The sequence below is a fragment of the Netta rufina genome (genome assembly GCF_964035555.1).
Source record: "Netta rufina genome assembly, chromosome: 6".
Lineage (NCBI taxonomy): Eukaryota > Metazoa > Chordata > Aves > Anseriformes > Anatidae > Netta > Netta rufina.
The window spans coordinates 20151469-20171702 of NC_140129.1; the positions used below are offsets into that span (position 1 = coordinate 20151469).

At 43.7% G+C, this 20234-nt stretch overlaps 3 protein-coding genes across 9 annotated transcripts in view; 1 reads left to right on the forward strand and 2 right to left on the reverse strand.

Moving 5' to 3' along the window:
- The window catches only part of UBR3 (ubiquitin protein ligase E3 component n-recognin 3), a 105437-nt gene extending 97584 nt beyond the window's left edge, over positions 1–7853 (reverse strand). For all 6 annotated transcript variants that reach the window (XM_084289234.1, XM_084289233.1, XM_084289232.1 and 3 more), the window contains exon 1: positions 7314–7853. In XM_084289234.1, the coding sequence (XP_084145360.1) occupies positions 7314–7777 (464 nt within the window). In that variant the 5' untranslated portion in view covers positions 7778–7853. The remainder of the gene's footprint in view (positions 1–7313) is intronic.
- Positions 7854–9041: 1188 nt separating this feature from the next.
- On the forward strand, positions 9042–12765 carry METTL5 (methyltransferase 5, N6-adenosine). The gene is given in 9 exon segments (XM_084289307.1): positions 9042–9110; positions 9407–9569; positions 10036–10150; positions 10631–10812; positions 11205–11287; positions 11577–11628; positions 12163–12212; positions 12651–12678; positions 12681–12765. Coding segments are annotated over 8 exon segments (642 nt in total). The 5' UTR covers positions 9042–9110; positions 9407–9460; the 3' UTR covers positions 12704–12765.
- Positions 12409–20065, reverse strand: SSB (small RNA binding exonuclease protection factor La). Of its 2 annotated transcripts, none has more exons than XM_084289305.1 (12): positions 19955–20065; positions 17846–17920; positions 16416–16519; positions 16075–16249; positions 15801–15908; positions 15602–15702; positions 15313–15384; positions 15185–15227; positions 14412–14552; positions 13835–14018; positions 13558–13680; positions 12409–12863 (listed from the first exon to the last, which is right to left on the reverse strand). In XM_084289305.1, exons 2-12 carry the CDS (start codon positions 17915–17917, stop codon positions 12766–12768), a joined length of 1221 nt encoding a protein of 406 aa, XP_084145431.1. In that variant the 5' UTR covers positions 17918–17920; positions 19955–20065; the 3' UTR covers positions 12409–12765. The 2 variants fall into 2 exon arrangements, with proteins under 2 accessions (XP_084145431.1, XP_084145432.1); XM_084289306.1 differs by having other exon boundaries at positions 19932–20044.
- Between the last annotated feature and the right edge of the window lie 169 nt (positions 20066–20234).

Genomic DNA, 20234 nt, shown 5'->3' on the forward strand with positions numbered 1-20234 from the left:
ATAGAAAGTCAAGCAATTCAAAACAGCAACCATCTTCTGCTGCAAAAACATTGTCTTTCTAAAAAGGGCAGATGCTCTGGGATATAATTACAGCATTGAGACTGCATGTAAGTAAAGCTTACATTTACCTTGCTTGATTGAAAAGCCTTAATTTAGACTATTTTAAATGTATTTATACAGTAACAGACACTGCTAGCTAACTTACAAACATAATGCCCATTTGAAAAAGCAACAGCAAAGAGGATATCACAGTGATCACAAAGTGTGGCCCTTGCATGTAGAAAGGGCGTCAGTTGCTCTGTTAATAGCAATACTGAAATCATTAGTGTGATCTTAATTCAGCCGTTTGCATGTATGAATATGAGTTCTAACCACAATTTTCAGCAGAAAGAACAGCTTTTTTCAGTTGAGAAGAGATACAGTACTACTTAAATGAGCAGTTAATTTTGTTGTACTGAAGAGAACACTGTTCAAACTCAACTCTGAAAAGCAAACTCTATGAACATTAAAAAAAAAAAAAAAAAAACCATGAGGAAATTGTGTTCTAAAGTCTTTCACGAGATGGAGTCTAAAGGTATTACCTCTATTTTTTCCATATACGGACCTAAAAATAGACAAAGATACAAGGCATATTCTAATTCTGGATTCTAATTTTTTCGGATTATTCAGAGTTCTTAGCCTTGCATAGCACAGCAGAATTCACAAAGCAGAATTCCCAGATGACTTCAAAAGTAGGTCTGAGACACGAGAACACCAGCAAATGCACTATATGGTCCTGAGCCCTCATCAAATGCATCTCTTGTTGACCTCACTCTTCCCAAACTGTTAGCTCCCATACAGTTTCCCCACTGAGCTGCTTTCAGAGTACCATCAATTATCTACCTTAAAGCACAAGGAAACACATGTTCTATTTAAAGAACAAAAAGCGAAGTTTCCAAAATAGAGTCAACAAAATATTTTTCTGACTAAGGAAGCAACTAAATTTTCTTGGGAAAATTTAAGCAGGTCAAACATCCGGCACGCAATACTTAGTCTCACACAGTTCTATGTGACTGCATAGTGCCACACGTAAAAACAACCTTCATTTCCTCAGGATTTGAGTAAGATGCAGGATTTTAATAAAAGCTGTCAACTTCAACGGAAGATACTGCTTCAGTCAGGTCCCCAACAAAATGCATATATACGTAATCTGCAGTTTTCTTGGACAGGTAAGTGCCCATGAGTTACATACCAAAGCTATTAACGCTGCAGGCACTGTGCAGAAAGCAGAGATCCTGATGAAGGCAACAGTTAATTATACAGCCCTTGTTAGTGTAAAATTCAAATGGCTCTGCTGCTCAGACATAAACAACATCTACCATTATTGTCAAAGCTAACTGCCAGAACCCTCTATAAAGGAGGGCACCTATGAGACTGTTTTTTAGATCACCTGCAGTTGTCCAATCCCATTGCAGGCTTTTTTTTTTTTTTTATATATATATAATACTGATATTCTGCAAGTTATAAGGAAGAGTGTCCTAACATCTGAAAGAAACTATATTGATTGTCATTAAGAAAATTTAAGAGACAATAGTGCCTTGGGAATGTGTTGCCCAAACGTACACCCCAAAATCACATTAACTTTGCTGCCAACAGATCTCCTGACAGCTCCTTGCAGATCAGACAAATAATGCTCCACCCCCTGAAGCAGCAAACTTAGAATCCTGGAGAGCTGATAGGCTCACGAAAAGGATAAAAGGAGCTTTAGAAGTTGGCTGGATCAAAGCAAAGGAACTGGAAGTCAACAACGGTTAGCCCAAATCTAAACAAGACTGTCTGCACAGACTTCCAAAACACCAGTTCTTCTTAAACTGAGCACATAAAGGTATATTTCAAAGCGATAGACGAGTCATACAATAAATAAATCAAATTTCAGACAAGGGATGGTATATACCAGTAATACCAATCTTTAGGCTACTGTTCTGTTCCTCAAACCAAACTGGTCTTAAGAGCAAAATTTAGGGGTAGAACTATCATGTATTTTTCAAGTTTGTTCAAGAAGTAACACAGCGAGAATTGTGGCTTCTAAGTGTTTAAATTACATATACTGATACAAGTCTCAAAGGTGGCAGTGACTTCAGGCCCTTACTGACTCCTCTGAAACAACTGTGTGTTTTCCTGAGGCACATATCAACTACGTGGCGTCTAGTCAGGCCACGGCTCTAAAAGCAATGACCCAAAGTAATCACTTGGCTGTCAACCATTTGGAAAACATTGCAGTAACTAATTTAGAGGCAGATGTAGTCCTCATTAGAGACATTCGTAAGAGAAATCAAGACAGGCAAGTTTGTGAGGTGGCTTTATCATTATGGACATAACCACCAGCAATGTGAAGTCTCCTTCTTTCCAAGGATAAGACCTCACTTGAAGCTCTGCAAAAATTACTGAATATTACTGGGGAATCCTAAACAAAAGCACAGAAACTATATGGAGTTGGGGGCTACCCTACAGAATGCTCCACACACCAGCCCAACAATCCTAAACGTGAGGACCTTTTCAGGTAGTTTCACAATGCTCGAGTCTAAATTCCTTGACAGCGTGTAGGGCTTCATTCTGCTTTTGAAGCATCTGTTCCAACAGCTCCTTGGAAAAGAGTCAGAAGGAGCACTTCTTCCCTCCCGGAGGCTGCACTACCAGGCGAGCCCGAGGGCTGGGAGAACCGGAGCCTCCTGGCCCGCAGAGAAAGAGCACAACTGGCAGAGCCACCCCGGGAGGGCCAGCCTTGGAGCAGCAACACCTCAGGTATGCTCAACACGTCACTCACTGTTGCAAGACAGTCGATAAAGTAACCACATGATCTACTTAATGCCAGTAACACAGCCATTACCTCTGCTTCCCAGAACCATGCCTGAAACAGATCTGCTTTCCTGATACTAAGTGGATCACAGCTGCTACAACCTGAGATGAGACCTGGCCTCCTGAACAAGAACAGAAAACATCCTACAGTGACTACTGTAACAGATTTCTCAACAGCAAGCTTGTTTGTTTATTGTCACTCTGTTAACAGTTTTTTCACAGGTGCAGAATAGGAGAAAGGTCCTTTATTTTTTACAAAAGAAAGTAAAAGAGATAGCAAATATTCTTCCGTAGCTCCCAAATAGGACAGAAAGGCCATTTGTAATGAAATGAGGTCCTGTAAGGAAGTGCCTCTGACAGTGGGTAAAATAAGGAACTATGTCAAACAGGGAAGGAAGAATATGGGGACAAAGTAGCAAAGGTCATCAATACTAGTTAAATTTTGGACAGCAAATACCGATCTATAAAATAATACTTCCTGGATGCAAACATTTTAATACACTGAAAAAAAAAAAAAAGAAAAAAACACAGAGTCGGTTCAAACTACATTATACCAGGAGAAAATTAGCAGGCTAGAAGCTATGAACATACTCCTCATGCTCAAGAGAAGCACAAGGAGGCAAAGAGATTTCTCCACCCTTTTTGTACAGGACCATGTCAGACCCAACAGAAACACCAGCCATCGAGACAGACATAATTTTAAGAAGAAAGACATCCAAACTAGGGTGCAGATCAGATGGGATCTCCACAAAGCCTAAATGGAAAAATAAGTAAGGATCATCAGAGACAGGGACAAAGAAAGCTTAGAGCTGGGTACCTGAAGCTGCTGTTGAACACACGGCATATAAACATAAACCTTTATCAGTCACCTTGTTTACAACTAGAATATTTTTGACTTCATGCATGGCTACTAATAAAGAAATGGCTCGCTGTTACAGGTAGAAATTGATAATTTCTTAGACCCTTTTTTATAAGCCATACGAAAAGGCAATGCTCCATGTCAATAGAGCCACCGGTTGCCATAACTACCCGCAAATACACAGCAAACATCAATGCAAAAGCCTATTTAATGAAATTCTTAACCTGGCTTTTTGCCTCTCAGGATATGCAACTCTTGATGGAGATGTTATTCTCTTTGTACTGTAATGCAGCACTATAACATCTGCTTCCCACATGATTAATTCAACAAATAAGTCAACACAGCGAGGCATACTCAGAAACAGGACACGAGGGAATGAAATAGCCAAAGTGTGGAGGCTCCCTAGTATATCAGGTTATTGCCTACAGGCTGAAAGGGAACACAACAAGAGCTCAAGAAAGTAAGGCAGTACTCATCAATAACAGACCACTGACCTTATTATAACCACATGCCATGTTGCTTTCTTCAAGCTTGTTTCATAAATTATGAAGTTTCATTACTACACAAGACCATCTACCAATCAAAAAAATATTCCAGTCTGAACTTCCCTCGGTTCAATTGCATGTTTTTTCCTAATGGACAAGTTCACCTGCTGAACTATGAGCACACATCTACCATCAATGCTTCAGAACTGAAGATTTTTCCTTCAAAACATTATTAACCACCTCTGATGGAGATGCAAAATTTCATTTACCTATAGCTAGACACCATATGGAAGAGGACTACAAGCTATTTTCATCTCCTGATTGAATTTCAAACTCTAAGAAACATAGTCACAGCTAGACCTTTTAATACTCAGACAAGTAGCTACATGGTTAAAATTTACAAATTTAGATATTTTCTAAAGTCTAAATTGCATTCTAGTAGACCAGAACAACTGCATTTAACTTAAGCATCAAAACCACTGAAATTTGCATGGGAATCACAAGGTTTGAGAGCATGACTACCTGATTTTTCTAAAACAATTACACAAGGTACCTAAAAACAAATCAGCATGCAGCTATTACCATTATATACCAGGATATAGTGTATCAGATACAAAAAAATATAATAATAATACTCAGTTATCTCTAAAAAGTAAATTGCAGTTCTGATTAGTAACAGAAGATTAAAGCATACATATCCCCCTATTCCAGACCAAGCCACCTCTAGGTTTACATTAGCCACCCTAAAGAAAATGAAAAGATGTTCCAGATGGTGAACTGGAGAGACTTCCTTTACACTAGACAAGTAGCTAAGACTTCATTAAAAGTATTTTTCAAGATGCATCAAATGAAAAAACACTAACCATGCAGACCAGATAACAAGAACCAAGAGAAACAAACTATTGTTACTAAAATATTCATTTACAATATCCATGCAAAGTTTTATCTACCATCTGCCTGCTCAGATAGAGTTTGTAAGTAGGTTCCACATTTGATTCCCTTGCTATTAATAGAAGCCTAGGGTGGAGTGGGCAAGGTTACACCAGGCTAGACACACTCCTATTTCCTGGATCTACAATGAAGGCCTCCAAAGGAGCATGTAAAGCAGTACCTTTGCAATTGTGTAACTGATTTGTATACACAAAGTTAAATCAATTTATCTGAACGCACTGCATTGAAGCAATTCGAGTCAACAGGCAAAACAGTGTCCGTGAGTATGTGAGCCCACGTGTTTGCACTTGTTAATGTTTTTACATTGGTTTAAATTTAACTTACTTTGTCTTACATGGCAAACAATGTTTCTTCTTCATTTAATTGTATTGGCTTAAATCTGTTCTTTAGATAAGCAGGTACAACTGTCTGTTGAGAGCAGGCTCCCCACATATTGTCATGTAGTGTCCTCTGCACAACCGGGACTGGAAATTTTACTCAACTCGAGTGCTGTTTCTGAACTGACACTATGAAATTCTTTATCTGGAATAATTAAATCTACTGACGGGACCTAGCTCATACCAAAGACAACTTACTCTTGAATTCTACTGTTAACAGTAATAACTAGAGTAAATCTAACAGAGAAATGAGGGAGAGTATTCTTAATCCCTCAGAGTTTGCATCTGTTTACATTGCAAATTTAACATCAATTTCTACTTCTCTATTAAACAAGCTTTCTTTGAGAACAGAACTGTTTAAAATGGGAAAAGAGGCAGAAGCAATAAACTCTGGGATAAGAGCAGTATTAGAATTCATTTTAATATTTACCTGAAGTAGTTCAATTTGGCCACACTCTGTTAAAATCCTACCACTAAGAGGAGCCCTAAATCTATCCCACACTGAGCACTGGAAGAAGTGACATTAAATTTTTTTCTTCCTTCTCAAGATCAAGAGGAACTGGTACTTCAATGATACTGAGGAAAGCAAAAACACCAGAAGTTGAACAAGAACAGATAAAGAAGGAATTACTTCAGGAGCAGATGCTTAAAGTCACTGAAGACCAAGGAAAAGAAAAGAAGAAAAAATACTCTCTCCAATGGGAGGGAGTCTACAAGTGGAAGTGATTCCTTCAAAAAGGAAGAATGAAGAAATGATGAAGGCAGATGGTAACATGAACAAGAGAGGGGGGGCAAAAAAATCATGACAAGAATCAAAGCATGAAGTCACTTCAAAGCAGAATTGCAACTCCAGACACAAAAAATGAGAATCAGGAAGACAACGTTTAAACTGTAACAGAAAAAAAAAAAAAAAAAAAGCAGACTTCGTGAAACACCTAAGTAGAAATGCAAAAGACAGAAGGAATTTTAAGACATGTAATGAAGTGGACTAATTGAGTGAAAATGCTAAAAATATGAAGAACCAAGGTAAGGTTTGGTATTTTTACACTTTCCTAGAGTTTTCTGCTATCTGCCACAACTACAGATTTACCGGGAAAAGTGAAGATGGCTCTTCCAAGAGCACACCATCTGACCACGGCTAAAACGATCAATACAGACTATTCCAGAAACCTGGCCAGAAGAGAAGCCCCACTCAAGTACTCCAAACCACCTTCTGGTGAAGCCCTTCACTCTCTGGCAAACAAACAGGAGCGCAATGAACTCAGCCAAAGATACCCAGTTGTAAAATGTCAGGTGTGCTGGCTGGGCACCACCTCTACCCAACGGGTTGGCTGCTCTGTCCCTTTGCCATCGAGCGCAATGGGAACAAAGGCAGCCCTGACGAGGTACCACAGCCATTGCCGCCTTACAGCCAGGCGCTCGCGCCTTGCCCACGGCAGTGTCAGTGCACGAAGGACAGCTGACCTCCACGAAGCCCTGCCTGACCGTACCCACCCAGCTCCTCGATTTCAACCGGTGACCTGCAAACAGCAGGCGAGGCGAGCAGCAGGCTGGGCACACACACAAAAATGGCTCCCTCCAGCCCGACCCGCTCCCTTCAGCGCCTTCGCCCGGCTGAAGCGCTGGGCCGCAGCCCCGGGCCGGCCGCTGACAGCCCCTCGCCCCACCCGTCCCCGGGGCCCCGGGCGGGGACCCCGGCGAGGCTCCGTGCAGGGGGGGCTCCCCCGGGGCCGGGGCCGGGGCCGGGGCAGGTGCCGCCCCCCGGCAGGTGCCCGCCCGCCCGCCCGCCGAGGCCGCCGCGCTCACCCGGCCTCGCGCATGACGTTGCTGTCGCCGCAGTCGCAGGCGCCCCCCGCCTGGCTCCGGAACATGTTGTAGTCGTGCCCGGCGTGATCGCCCTGGTGGAAGCACTCGGCGCACAGGCTCATGCAGGGCGAGATGCCGCAGGTCCGGCAGCGGTAGGCCACGAAGTTGGCCGTCCACACCAGGCCGCACAGCGTGGCCGGGTCGTAGGCCCGCACGTCTTGCACGAAGCTGTCCCAGGGCTTCCCGCCCGACAGCAGGCAGCGGCACCACTCCAGCGCCTCGCCCGCCGCCTCGCCGCCGCCCGGGCCCGCCGCCGGGGCCAGCACCCGCTCCAGCAGCTCCCGCAGCTTGCCCGCCGCCTTCGCCGCCTTCGCCGCGCCGCCTTCGCCGCTCAGATCCGCCTTCAGCCGCTTCGCCTCGTCCTGCTTGTCCGAGCCGCTGGCGCTGGCGCCGGCCCCCGCCATGACGGGGCACCGCGGGGCCGTTAGGGCTGCGCCGGGCTCCCGGCTCCAGGGCTCCCCCTTTGCGTCCCTCCCCTCGCTCCCCTCCCAGCGGCGCCTCCCTCTCGCGATAGCCGCGGAACCGGCGCCCTCCCGGCGCTGCCTCTCCCCTCCCCTGACACTGAGCCCTCCCCTTCCTCTGCCCGCCCCGCCGCACTGGCAGCGCGCAGGTGCGCGGGCAGCGCCGCCGCCCCGCAACGCGTCCCCCCCGCAGCATGTCGCCGGCACCCCGCAACGTGCCGCCGGCCGCCCCGCCCCGCCCGGGACGCGAGTTCACAGAGCCACGGAATGTCCCGAGTCGGGAGGGACCCACAAGGATCGTGGAGTCCCGGCCCCTGGCACCACACAGCTCTGCCCAGCAATTCGGACCGTACGGCTGAGAGCAGCCCAAACGCTTCTAAAATTCTGACAGGCTCGGTGCCGTGACCACGGCCCTGGGGAGCCTGCTCCAGTGCGCGACCACCCTCTCGGTGAAGAACCTCTTCCTGACGGCCAGCCTGAACCTCCACTGTCGCAGCCTGACACCATTCCCTCGGGTCCTGTCACTGGGCACTACGGCGAACAGATCGGCGCCTGCCCCTGCGCTCCCCCTCGTGAGGCAGCTGCAGGCCGCCATGAGGTCTCCCCTCAGCCCCCTCTTCTCCAGGCTGAACAGCCCAAGTGCCCTCAGCCGCTCCTCATGCATCTTCCCCTCTAAGCCCTTCACTGTCTTTGTAGCCCCCCTCTGGACACTCCCCAGCAGCCTCATGTCCTGTTTGTGCTGTGGTGCCCAGACCCACACACGGTGCTCGAGGTGAGGCCGCAGAGCAGAGCACACGCTCGCTTCCCTCGACCCACCGGCAGCGCCGTGCCTCAGGCACCCAGCACCCGCCTGGCCCCCGTGGCTGCCGGGCCGCACCGGCACAGCTCACGCGGCGCTAAACGTGCCCCAGGCTCCACAGGGGGGGCTTTCAGCTGCCGGCAGAGCCTCTCGAAAGCCGGGCCCCGGACAAAGGCAGGCTGAGGGCAGGAGGCACAGCAGAGCCCCACGCCCGCCGTGCCGTGAGGGCACAGAGCAACCAGTGCCTGACCGGCGCCGCGTGCCACCCCCTCAGCCGCACGCAGCGCCGGGCAGCCCGCGCTAACCCCGGGCAGCACAGCACCGCCACAGCCGGGCGCACTGGGCCAGGCACCGCCTGCCCGGGGCGGGGCGGCGGCTCGGGGCCTGCGCCTGGCGCCGGGGCGGGACGGGGCAGGACGGGGCGGTGCTGGCCCCGCGGCGGCTCACGGCGACCGGAGGGGCTTGGCAGGGGCTGTGGTGAGCGGCCGGAGGGGCTGGGGGGGGCTCGGGCTCGGCCCCGCGCTGCCGCAGCCCCGCCGCTGAGCGCCGGGAGCCGCTCGTTGCCGCCCGGGCTGCGGCGGGAGCAGCGTGAGGGAGGCGCGGGGCTGATGGTGGGGCCGCGGCGTCCTGGCGGCAGCGGGCCCCGGGCCGGGCTGCCTGAGGCACCTGGGGGCTGCCACTGGGTGCAGGGGGGGGAAAGCGGAGAACGACCCCGTGAGGGCATTCGGCGTTTGTTGATGGTATCGCAGCTGCTGACACGTTATTTGCATTAGAATCGTAGCAGAGTCAGAAGGGACGCGTGGGGATCATCGAGTCCAGCTACAGACATGAAGAAATTAAAGCTTAAAGAGCTGGAGAGCTGTCTTCAACAGGTCGATACCTTCGAAAGCCCCAAGCTGCTTCTTGAACAGTACCCAACGAGACCGCACATCGCAGGTAGAGGTGGCACTGTTGTAGCTAGGCTCTTTTACTGGCTCTGCATAAAAAGCTTAAGTGCTTTTTGTTTCTGCCGCGGCTTAAAGCCTTCACACTAGAAATAGTTGAGAAATTGTATCCACCAGAAACTTGAATCCATTTTTCTATGATGTTAACTTACTTTCATTAAAAGAATACTGTTAATTTACAATCCAGAATTAGAGAAAATTGGTTAAAAAGATACATATATTCAGTGATCTATGTGAAATCTCTCCAGCAGACCAAATATCTACAGTTCAACTACTTGACAAAATACTAGTTTTCACATTGAAATTAAAAGAGAATTACAGGCAGTGAGAACAAGCTTAATTTCGCATAACAAGAAACCTTTGTTTCAGAGTTTTTTGAGAACAGAAGATAGTTTGTATTGATTAACTGGATGCCCATTGGGTATATTACTGTGTTGGTTTTTTTTTTCTCCCCTCAGCATGTATGCTTTACACAATTCACAATACTTTCGATGATATTGAAAACAAAACAATTGCAGATTTAGGATGTGGTTGTGGTATGCTCAGCATTGGAAGTGCAATGTTAGGAGCTGGGTAAGTAAATACGAGGTTCTGGACGTTTTGTTGTTGTTGTTGTTGCGGTTGTTTGTTTTTTTTTTTTATGTTTGTTTTCTTTCCTGGTATAAGACAGAGTTGAAATTAAGATTAGAACACAGTGCTGAACTAAACTAACTTTAGCCATCTATTCTGGTGCGTAATCAGGCCATTTAGTATGTTTAGATAATTAATAACCATTCAGCTTCTGGGAGGGGTGGATACTTGCCTCAAAACAATAACATTTGTTTTCTCCTGAAGCATTAAATGAACACATGATGAACATCTCAAACTTTAAAAAGATATTTGAAAAAGGCAACATAGCTGCTGACATTTTTATAAGTACTGAATTTGTAGTGTACGCCTGTTATGTTTACTAGTTAAAACAAGCTTGTGCCATTCCTTTTCAAAACTGCTATAGAATTTAAACAGTTTTATTTTGCAAAATACTAATGTGGCTTTTTGTTTTTTTTTTAATAGATTTTGTGTGGGGTTTGACATTGATGCAGAAGCACTGGAAATATTTAACAGCAATCTTGAAGACTTTGAGCTCACAAATGTTGACTTCATTCAGTGTGATGTCTGTTCTTTGTCTGACAGCATGTCAGAGACTTTTGACACAGTTATCATGAACCCTCCTTTTGGTACCAAACATAATAAAGGTTTGTAGATACAAAAGTCGTTTAGCAATTACTAGAAGAGAAGTATCAAGGGACACACTTCTAATGGAACATCTCTCCTCTCTATTGCAATAGGGGACCTAACAAAATTTTGCTGACCTGAAATCAGTTTCATAAGTAGAGATTAACCAATTCAATGCTATAGCTAAACAATCACTGGGTTTCAAATAAACGACACTAGCTATTTCACATCCCTTATTTTTTGGTTTTACTTAAGCACTTGGGAAAGTTGCAAAAATACTTTCTGTACCTTCACATATTCAGTGTTTTTTCTCAAATAGCTACTGCTTCAGAAAAACTGAAGCGTGAAGCAAATCTTTAAATCTTCTAGTTTAAAATTGCATTTAGTAATTTAATAATTTCAACACTTTTAGGAATGGATATGATTTTTCTGAAAACGGCTTTACAAATGGCAAAAACAGCTGTATATTCCCTTCACAAAACTTCAACACGGCAGGTAAGTCCTTCATTTTAGTATGGTGAACATTAAGCTGACAATTATATAGTTGGTCAGTAATCACATATTGTCTTTAGCTTCTTTGATTTGTTCATATGGTGTATGTCTATTTGGGGTAAACATTATTGTCAAAGAATAGCTGTGACTTCGCATGCATCAAGATAAGTACATCTAATATTTTAAGTTGAAAACAAAGGTGCAGACTTCTTAAATTATTACAGCCACTAAGATGTTTTTAAGACTATCAAAACTAGCTTTTAAATGTAGCTGTATCTGTTTAATACTGTAGCACATTCAAAAGAAAGCAGATGAATGGGAAGTGAAGATGGAAGTCATAGCAGGTAAGATTAACTCAGAGAAAAAACATTTTCTTGGGGGTCTAATATAGATGTAAGTCCTTACTAGTCAGACAATATCCAGAGAGAAATTTAAGTGTGATTGTCAGTGAAAATGACAGGATTTGTTTATTTACGTAATCTTAGTACCTGTCTGGAACATAAGAAGTAGGCAGTTAATGAATAAAGCTCAGAGGAAGAGTTTCTTCCCAGACTTAATTTAGCATCCTAAATATTTTTGGCAGTTACTCTGTTATCTTCCTGATTCTTAAGTACCATCAGCTATATGCTTTATAGGAATAATATAACTTGAGACATTTTCAGGAGTTTGCACAAATGCTTAAGATGTTTTTCTGGATCTCAGCCATCCACTTACTGTCTAGTATGGTTGATTTAAATGTTCAGTCATAATCTAGTGCAGAGATCAAAACAGTTATCCCATCAAGGGCTCACAGAGATAGGCAACAGAACATGGATGGAGGGTGCAAGTTAACTGACTAATAATCAGTATAGCATAACAATTTTTTGTACTATTCATAGAACTTCGATATGACCTACCAGCATCATACAAATTCCATAAGAAGAAATCGGTAAGTATAAAACCTAAAACAACTAAGAAAATTCTGTTTTGTATCAGGGAGGTAAATAAATTCCATTGAAAGAAATGTAAGTTTTAGGGTCACGTGTACTGGATGATTAATAGCATTTGAAAGAAGTTTGTTATGACAGCAGTAAGTTCCCTTGTTGTTACCACACTTAGTGGTTGAACAGAGGGGTTAGTAATGAGCAGTTTTAAGTTCTGAATTTATTGGCAGCTGCTGTTTAATATAACTTTGAGGTTACAAAGTCAGGAACCTTTTACATTTGAATGAGGTGCCAGAGAAGTTGAGAGCATCTGACAGTATAAACAAAACTATAAATACAAAATAATTCTCCAGAGTGGCATCTTAAAATTAAGCATGCTGCTTAGAACAACAACAAAAAAAAAAGCTGTAACCCAACACCACGAAGCTCTCTTCTCATTGCAGGTTGACATTGAAGTGGATTTCATTAGATTTCTGCCAAGAAACTCCTGAACTGAAGCATGTCTTTAAAACTTATTTAAAATGGACTAATAAAAACAATGTTATTTTTATTTTAGTATTACTGATCTCCATCTCCATTTTCTGTTTTCAGTTGTTTTGGTGCAGGTTCTTCTTCTTCCATTTCCTCTAGTGGTCTCTTCTTAGGACTTGCCGGTTCTGCAAGATTGAATACATATAAGTTATTTATGGTAAAGGAAAGCCCTTCCACTATTACCACAAATGTTCTGGGGGAGAAAAAAAAAAAAAGAAAAAAAAAAGAAAAAATAGAACACTTATAAGAGTATTTTGGTTGATCTTAGTATACATGCCCCAAAATGGGTCCTAGTTAATCCATAGCCATTGCTATGATAGAAGGTTTACTTATTATGCAACTTTGAAGTTTTGAGGTGTTCCAAAATACTTTAAAGAATTTGTTCTTACCTGTTCTAAGGCAGGTAAGAAGATGAAGGACAAAAAAAGTCTAACAGGAGTAGGTTTGAATGGGTTTTGTTACAAGCAGGTTCTGTATCCAATGAACAGAAAGAGTAGCTCTTCCTCTTCTCTAAGTACCACTATCCAGAACTGTACCACTATCCAGAACTGGTCTTACCATACGGAATGCTTTGAACAGTGCTGCAGTACAGCCACAGCCATCTAATAATTATTTCAACATACTTTTATTATGCATTTTGGACAGTTTCAGCCTCTGGAATGAGTCATGCAGAGGACCCTTGAAGTTATTTTACTGGTAATGACATATTGACAGAGGACAGAAATACTACAATAGAAGGCCAAAGCTTGGCCCTAGTAAACAAAAACTTCTCCATAAAATAGCCCTGTGCAATAAAGAATCTATACCCTGTTAACATACCTGTTTTAGTATCATCTTCACCTTCTTCCTCAAACTTTATTTTCTTGCCCTGAAACTGTACTTTCCCTTTTTGTGCGCCTTGAGGTATCTTTCCCCCTCTTCCTTTTCCTTTGAGTTTGCGTCCTGTTGGAATATAACAGGAATTTTGTATCATTTGTGTTTTTAATTGGCAAGCTCAAAAGAATGCTTTATAACCAGTGATTATTATGTATTCACTATCTTATTTTCACAAAATGCCACTCGTGGGACATTGTAAATGCTTCAATGAAAGAAGGACCTTTTGTTTTCTGTTTCAGCAGTTCCTGCTGCTCTTCCATTATTTTTTTCAGAGCTTCTTTCTCTTCATCTCCTTCTAGCAACTCCCAAGTAACATCCTTGTTCCGAAGCTGTAAGTTTCCATTATGTGCTTCTTTGGCTTTTTCCAGAGCTTCTTTTGCAGTATCCTTAAATAGGATAATTCCCTTAAAAAGAAAGAAGGCCTTTACATCTTACTGTGAAAACACTCAGCTAGAATGATGAACAACATATCCTGCTAGGTACCTCACCAAGTTCATTATGCTTGCATGATGTGAAAAATCCAGACTGAAACAAAACCCTGAGACTGTTGTAACAAACATTCCTAGTCTCACTTTTGAACTAATCAGCTGATGAACCTGGAACCTTTACCCATGCTTTTAAAAGAATTCAAGTGAATGATTTCATTCTCTTCAGTATTCTGCAGTTCCACAAGTCAAATTAAACAAAACAAAACAAAAAAAATAATTATTTACTTGATATAGGAGCACATGCATTTAATTATTAAGCTTCAAACTCTAATACTAAGATCTTTACTCAGAGTCCAAGATTATACTGACCTCCTTTGCACCTCTTACAAAGTGTATCCATTTGATTTCTCCATGATCAGAAAATACTGTATGGAGATCTTCTCTGCACGTTTGATCATCTAGATCACCAAAAAACTTCAAAAGACATCCTGTCTTTTCTTCTAGAGATTTCTAAATAAAAGTTGAAGACATTTTTATTAACGAGTCAAGCTTTGAATATTCTTTCCCTCCCCCCATCATAATATTAAAACATGACAGTAATTAATTCGCAACTGAAGTCAACCCTCTTAACGCCATTAGTAACCCAACCATTCTTGCTACATAACTTACTTATGCTGACACCCAAGTCTCACACAGTGCCCCATAACCTTGAACTTATTCTTTTTCCTTTGCCTACTATGGATACATCTATGTAGAATTTAGGATTTTCCCTTAAGATAATTAACACTCTTGAAATTTTACAGAACAATTTCCTGAAGGCTGACCTGAAATTGAAAATTCCTAATTACTGATATGATCCTGTAAGGATTTAATAATTAGCACAGAAGAATGATCATCTATTTTATTGATGTATTTAGGATCACTTCTGAACAGGTAAACATACCTAGCAATTCAAATCCAGGATATGTTCCTTTAAACAAAATCAGTCTCTTGAAAATAAGACAATACAATGACAAAACGAAGTCTTACTGTAGGTTAGTTGTAAAAGCTGAAAGGAACACATAGCTGCAGTAGCACGTTAATGAAAACGCATGAAAGCACAAACTGAATAGTTTTTATGTAGACATTTAAGAAACCCATACCATCTCAGCATCCGCTGCTTTTTTCATCTTTTCTTCTTTTTCCCTGTAGAGAAGTTAACATGAGTTATGAGTTGGTTCACATGTGGTCAGGTGATCAAAACCAGACACTTCTGTTGATAAGGACTTACTGTTTAGCTCTTGCTTTGGCCTCTACTTTGTTTTGTTTCCTTTCTTCATTCTTCTTTGTACAGTACTCTTCCCTTCAACAGAATGTAAACTAAGTTAATGCCGATTAGATTATCCCATTACAATTACTTTATAAGACAGGAGAAGCCAGTAAGCAACTGAGACCATCTGTAGCAGTTGAGATGCTGGTCTGCAAATGCTTGTGCTATTGGTATCTGTACAACAGCATAGAAATTTACATCCACCCTCAACCATTATTATTAGGCTCATATATCAGGTAAGTGGACTTACTTGAAAAGCACTATCAGCTCTGTGTCTTTGTACTTTTGGTTTGGGATTTCTGTGAACTTCTTAGCAGATTCAACACTATCAAAAACCGCAAATATTGATCCCTGTTAAATAAGAGACGTTCAGTGTCAGAGTAATCAACAGAATGTTCTCCAGGAGGCATCCCTGCTCCATGTCTTAATTGTTCATTGCCAAAAGTTACCTTAAACGTTTTCTGCAGAGTTCTCCTCATCTGAATGTTTTCAACTGGACCCTTATCTTCAAGCCATTCTTTGATATCATCAAGAGTTGCGTCTACTGGAAAGCCTTTCTGCAAGACGGCACAAAACTTCAATTATATATGACAAATTGTGACACTTCATCAGATATAACCACCTGACCATCTAGTATGAGTTAATTCAAGCTTTACTTTGGTTAAATGGTTCTCAGTCCAAGTCATTCAGAACAGCACAGAGCAAAGGAAGAGCTTTACTTACAACATATACTGATCTGTTTTTAATTGCAGCCTTGTACTGGTCATTCAATTCAGGAAGGGGTTTATTTGGAGACCTCCTGATTTTTGTTTTGTCTTCGTTTATTTCCATTAGACCAGTCTTGGATTTTCTTAGTGCTTCTACTATAACACCAAAATCTTTAGACAGACGACTTAACCTATTGAGTAAAGAGACACAGGTCATTACAACTATCCAGGCACAGCTGAAGCCAACTGTTAAGATCCCAACAAGAATTTTACGTGCAGACCAGGGACATTTGGCCCAAACAGATTTAAGTAGCTAAAAATTACCCTTCCATCCATATTAGCTGTACTATGTTTTACCTGTTGAATTTGATCATAACTTCTAAAGGCACCCAGCCATCATCTAATTTGATCTGTTCCTTTAAGAACTTGTCTCTTGGTAGATTGTGATTTCCAAAATAGTACTGCAAAAAAAGAAGAAAAAAATGTCTTGGAAATACTTGAAATTCTAATTGTTATTTTTACCAGATCAACGAAGTTCTCAAATTACTACCTTCCTGCTTTAACAGGACACTTCCAAAAGTTAGCTGCAACAAGCAAACAGTTAAAAAACCCTGCTTCATCCAATGGGATCGTAATCAGGCAAAACTAGGAGGCTGCAGATTTGTTTAGGAGAGGCATGAGGCTCACTCTGTTAACATTCCTAACATTGTGTATTCATCTAACATAATTCTTCAAGGTGATAAAGATCTGCAGGGTCACCAATGAAATTTATCACCAACAGATTTAGATTTTAGTCCTTATTTAAGTGATGTACGAGGCAAGAATAGTATCTTTACACATGCGTATTTAAGTGTTCATTTACCGTGTGCTCATTTGGATTGTGCCTGGCTTGGAAAGAGCAGTGTCACACAGGTGACAAATTGTTTAACTGAGCACAAAGTAGACAAGTTCATCAGATTCTTTTGCTTGCTAGCAGTCACCTAGCAAGGGTCAAATACATGAAGCCATAGGGTAAGTGGAAGTGTTTCCACCAGGATCACTATGCTTTAGGAAGAGCCAGCTCAAGTTTTACAATAGTACTTCTCCCTCTAGCATACCTCAAGTTCACATTACCACATGGCTAGCTCTGTCAACTATTTATCCCCAGTCTCAGTTATTTTCATAAATAATGACTATGGCTTCATATGCTGACGGATTCACATACAGATTCACATAATTTTGTCCTTCAGAAAGAAGGTTTTGTTCTGGATATTATTTTAAGTGGTGTGTTCAGTTATCCATTGTAGGGTAACCCTCCAAGCCTCTCAAGTAAGAAATAATGAATGTAAAGTAGGGCATTAAAATTTAGTCGTAATTTGTAGCAATAAATTACAGAGCAGTAAATCATAATAGCAAGTTATGCAGCATGCTAATATTTTCAACAGCACAGATTCCCAAATAGGATTTTTTCCCCAATTGCATACAAAGAATAACCCCAATGAACACTAATAAATTGTTCAATGATACATTCGCTTGCTGTAATACCTAAAATGTTATCAAGTTAAATGTTTTGTATTTAAGCAGTAGTCTTACAAGCAACCTTTGACAAACGTAACTTCCAGCTTAGACTACCACTATGAATGATTATAACATATTAAAGTCTGTCACAAGTCTATGACTGTTTTTTTTTTAACAGAGCTGAATATTTAAGTTAACTCTATAATGTTAATTTCTCATTAGCCAAATTCTTAGCAATTAGTCTCCAAAAACTACATGAGCCTAGATTGAAAACTATAAATTGAACTTACCTCAATTTGCTGACAGATCTTGCTTTCCAAGATAGACATGTTTTCACCATCTCCATTTTCAGCCATTTTCATTAGCTGCGGTGAAGAGAATTTAGAGCAAAGGCACTAAGTATTGAATACCAACTTCTACAGACATATTCATATAGCACCACATTTAACTACATTTAAACAAGGTAACAGGCAAGTTCTTCAGCCACACGTTTATGCTTATGAGTCAGCTCTAAACGTGACTGCAGAATTCCAAGTGGAAACTGAAACTAAGAAACAACTACTTAGCTGTTAAACCAGCATTTGGCATTCTAACATTTGAGGTAAGTAAATAAATGTTGTCATTTTAAAGCATTTGTTATTTACCTTTTTCTAGTCACAGATCCTCAGTACCTAACAGCAACAAATCTGAGCCAACTATAGCCAACATTTGTCAGGTCGAACCCAATCCCTCATCACGAAGCAAAACATGAGTAACAAAAATTGTTTGATATTCTTAGTAAGTATAATTAGAAATTTTCTGACATTTCTACCTCGTACTTAACCCTTGAGAGTTCAAGGAACTTACTAGAGGAAAGAACAAAGACATCTGCCTTTACTAGTACATCCTAAAGATGTCCAGTTCTCACTTTTATGGATTTGCCTTCACTGCAGTTCTGCCTGAATACGGCATCAACCACCTTTGAGAGGACATGCTGTTTTGAAGTTGAAAGCAATTTATTCTCCTAACTAGTATTAAGCTTATGGTTCCTGTATATCAAATACAGTTGCTACATGCAGTAGGAGATCGGTAAGGAAGTGTTTACTGGACAACAAGTAAATGGAGATCAGATGCTGCTCATCTAATTGCTCTTGGGACAGATGGAGTAGAGTTATTCTCGAGGAAAAAAGCAGCTTTATTAACCTGTCAGAAATCAGTCTGAATTCAGTGTTCAACTGTGAACCACAGATTTCTACTTTCTCCCTTCTGGCACTACCACACTCGTCAAATCCAGCTGCAGAAAATAAAGCAGGCCGATGTCTCCTCAGTTGCCCCAGGCCGAGCCTTGAGGCAGGCTGCAGCTGCTCGCCCCTCAGCTGGCCTTGCTGTTTCACACATCACACTGAATGGTTCACAGGTTTGTGGGAGCAAGCTGTCTCTTCGTACAGGTTTTTGTTAAAATAAAACCCAAGACCTTGTGGCTGCATGCTGCCAAACTACCCACAGCTCTGTTACAGGCAAGGACTAAGGAGATGCAGCTCATCTGAGATAATGGATACACGCGAATCAGTGCAGCACGGCCACTGCCTGGGCTTTGGCTTTGTCATTTGGAGCGACCTCCCCTTCAGCCTGCCTAGGGTAACCAGCTTCTCCTAGCCTGCCCCCAAACCCGCTCTGCAGCGCGCAGGATGCCCTTGTTTTACCGCTGGGTACCCAAGGAGCCCTTAAAAGCCAAGGTGATAGGGCTACTAAGTGCCATGGAAAAAATTAGAAATTCTTGTCTCTGCCTGGCTTCTGCTGCCTCAACTCCTCCACCTTCCTATAGTCTTGCAAATCCTCCTGTGCAAGCAGAAACACTGTGCAGAAGGTTAGAGCAACGCGAGACCTCGAGCAAACCAGTGAGGCTGAGTCTCGTGAGTAGAGCAGTTTTGCTAGAAAGCGCCCACCCGAACACCAGCACCGCTCCGCAGGCCCCATCGCTCCCCGCATGGCAGCCTCGGGCCCTTTTCACGGTTCGGGCGCTGACGGCGCCCTGAGCCCCATGCACCGAGGCAGCCGCCGCCTCCTAGCACGGGGGCGCTCCGCGCGCTGCGCACACTCTGCCAGCCCCTCGGCGCGGGCACCTGGGCCCCAGCCCCCAGCAGCAGCAGCGCGGCGCGAGCGGCGGGAGCAGGGCCCCGGCGGGCGGGCCCCGTGCGCCCCGGGGGCAGGGAGCCGGGCGGCGGGAGCGGCGCTGCGCCAGGCGGCGGGAGGCGCGCGCACAGCTCCGCGTGCTGCAGCGCTGCTCCACGCGGGGCGCCGCAGGAAGCGCTTCCCGCCGCCGCCGCCCCCGCTCCGGCCCCTTCCCGCCCGCCGGCCCCAGCCCCAGCCCAGTGCGCGGCGGCCCCGCGCACAAACCTGCGGCGGCCCCGCGCACAAACCTGCGGCGGCCCCGCACCGGCCCCGCTCCGCAGGCGGCGCGCCCCGCTCGGCTCCGCTCGGCTCCGCTCCGGCCCGGCCCAGCAGCCTCCGCGCCGCCGCCCGCCCCTCGCGTGGGGGCCGCTTCCGGGGCGTGGGGCGGGGCCGCGGCTGTGAGGCAAAGCCCCGACACTCGGTGTGCTGGGGGCGGCCGCCTGAGGGCCGCGCGGCGCTGCAATAGCGCGAATACAGGCGCCAACGAACAGCCCCGGCCTTGGGGAGCGCGGTGCGCCCTGCCCGCGG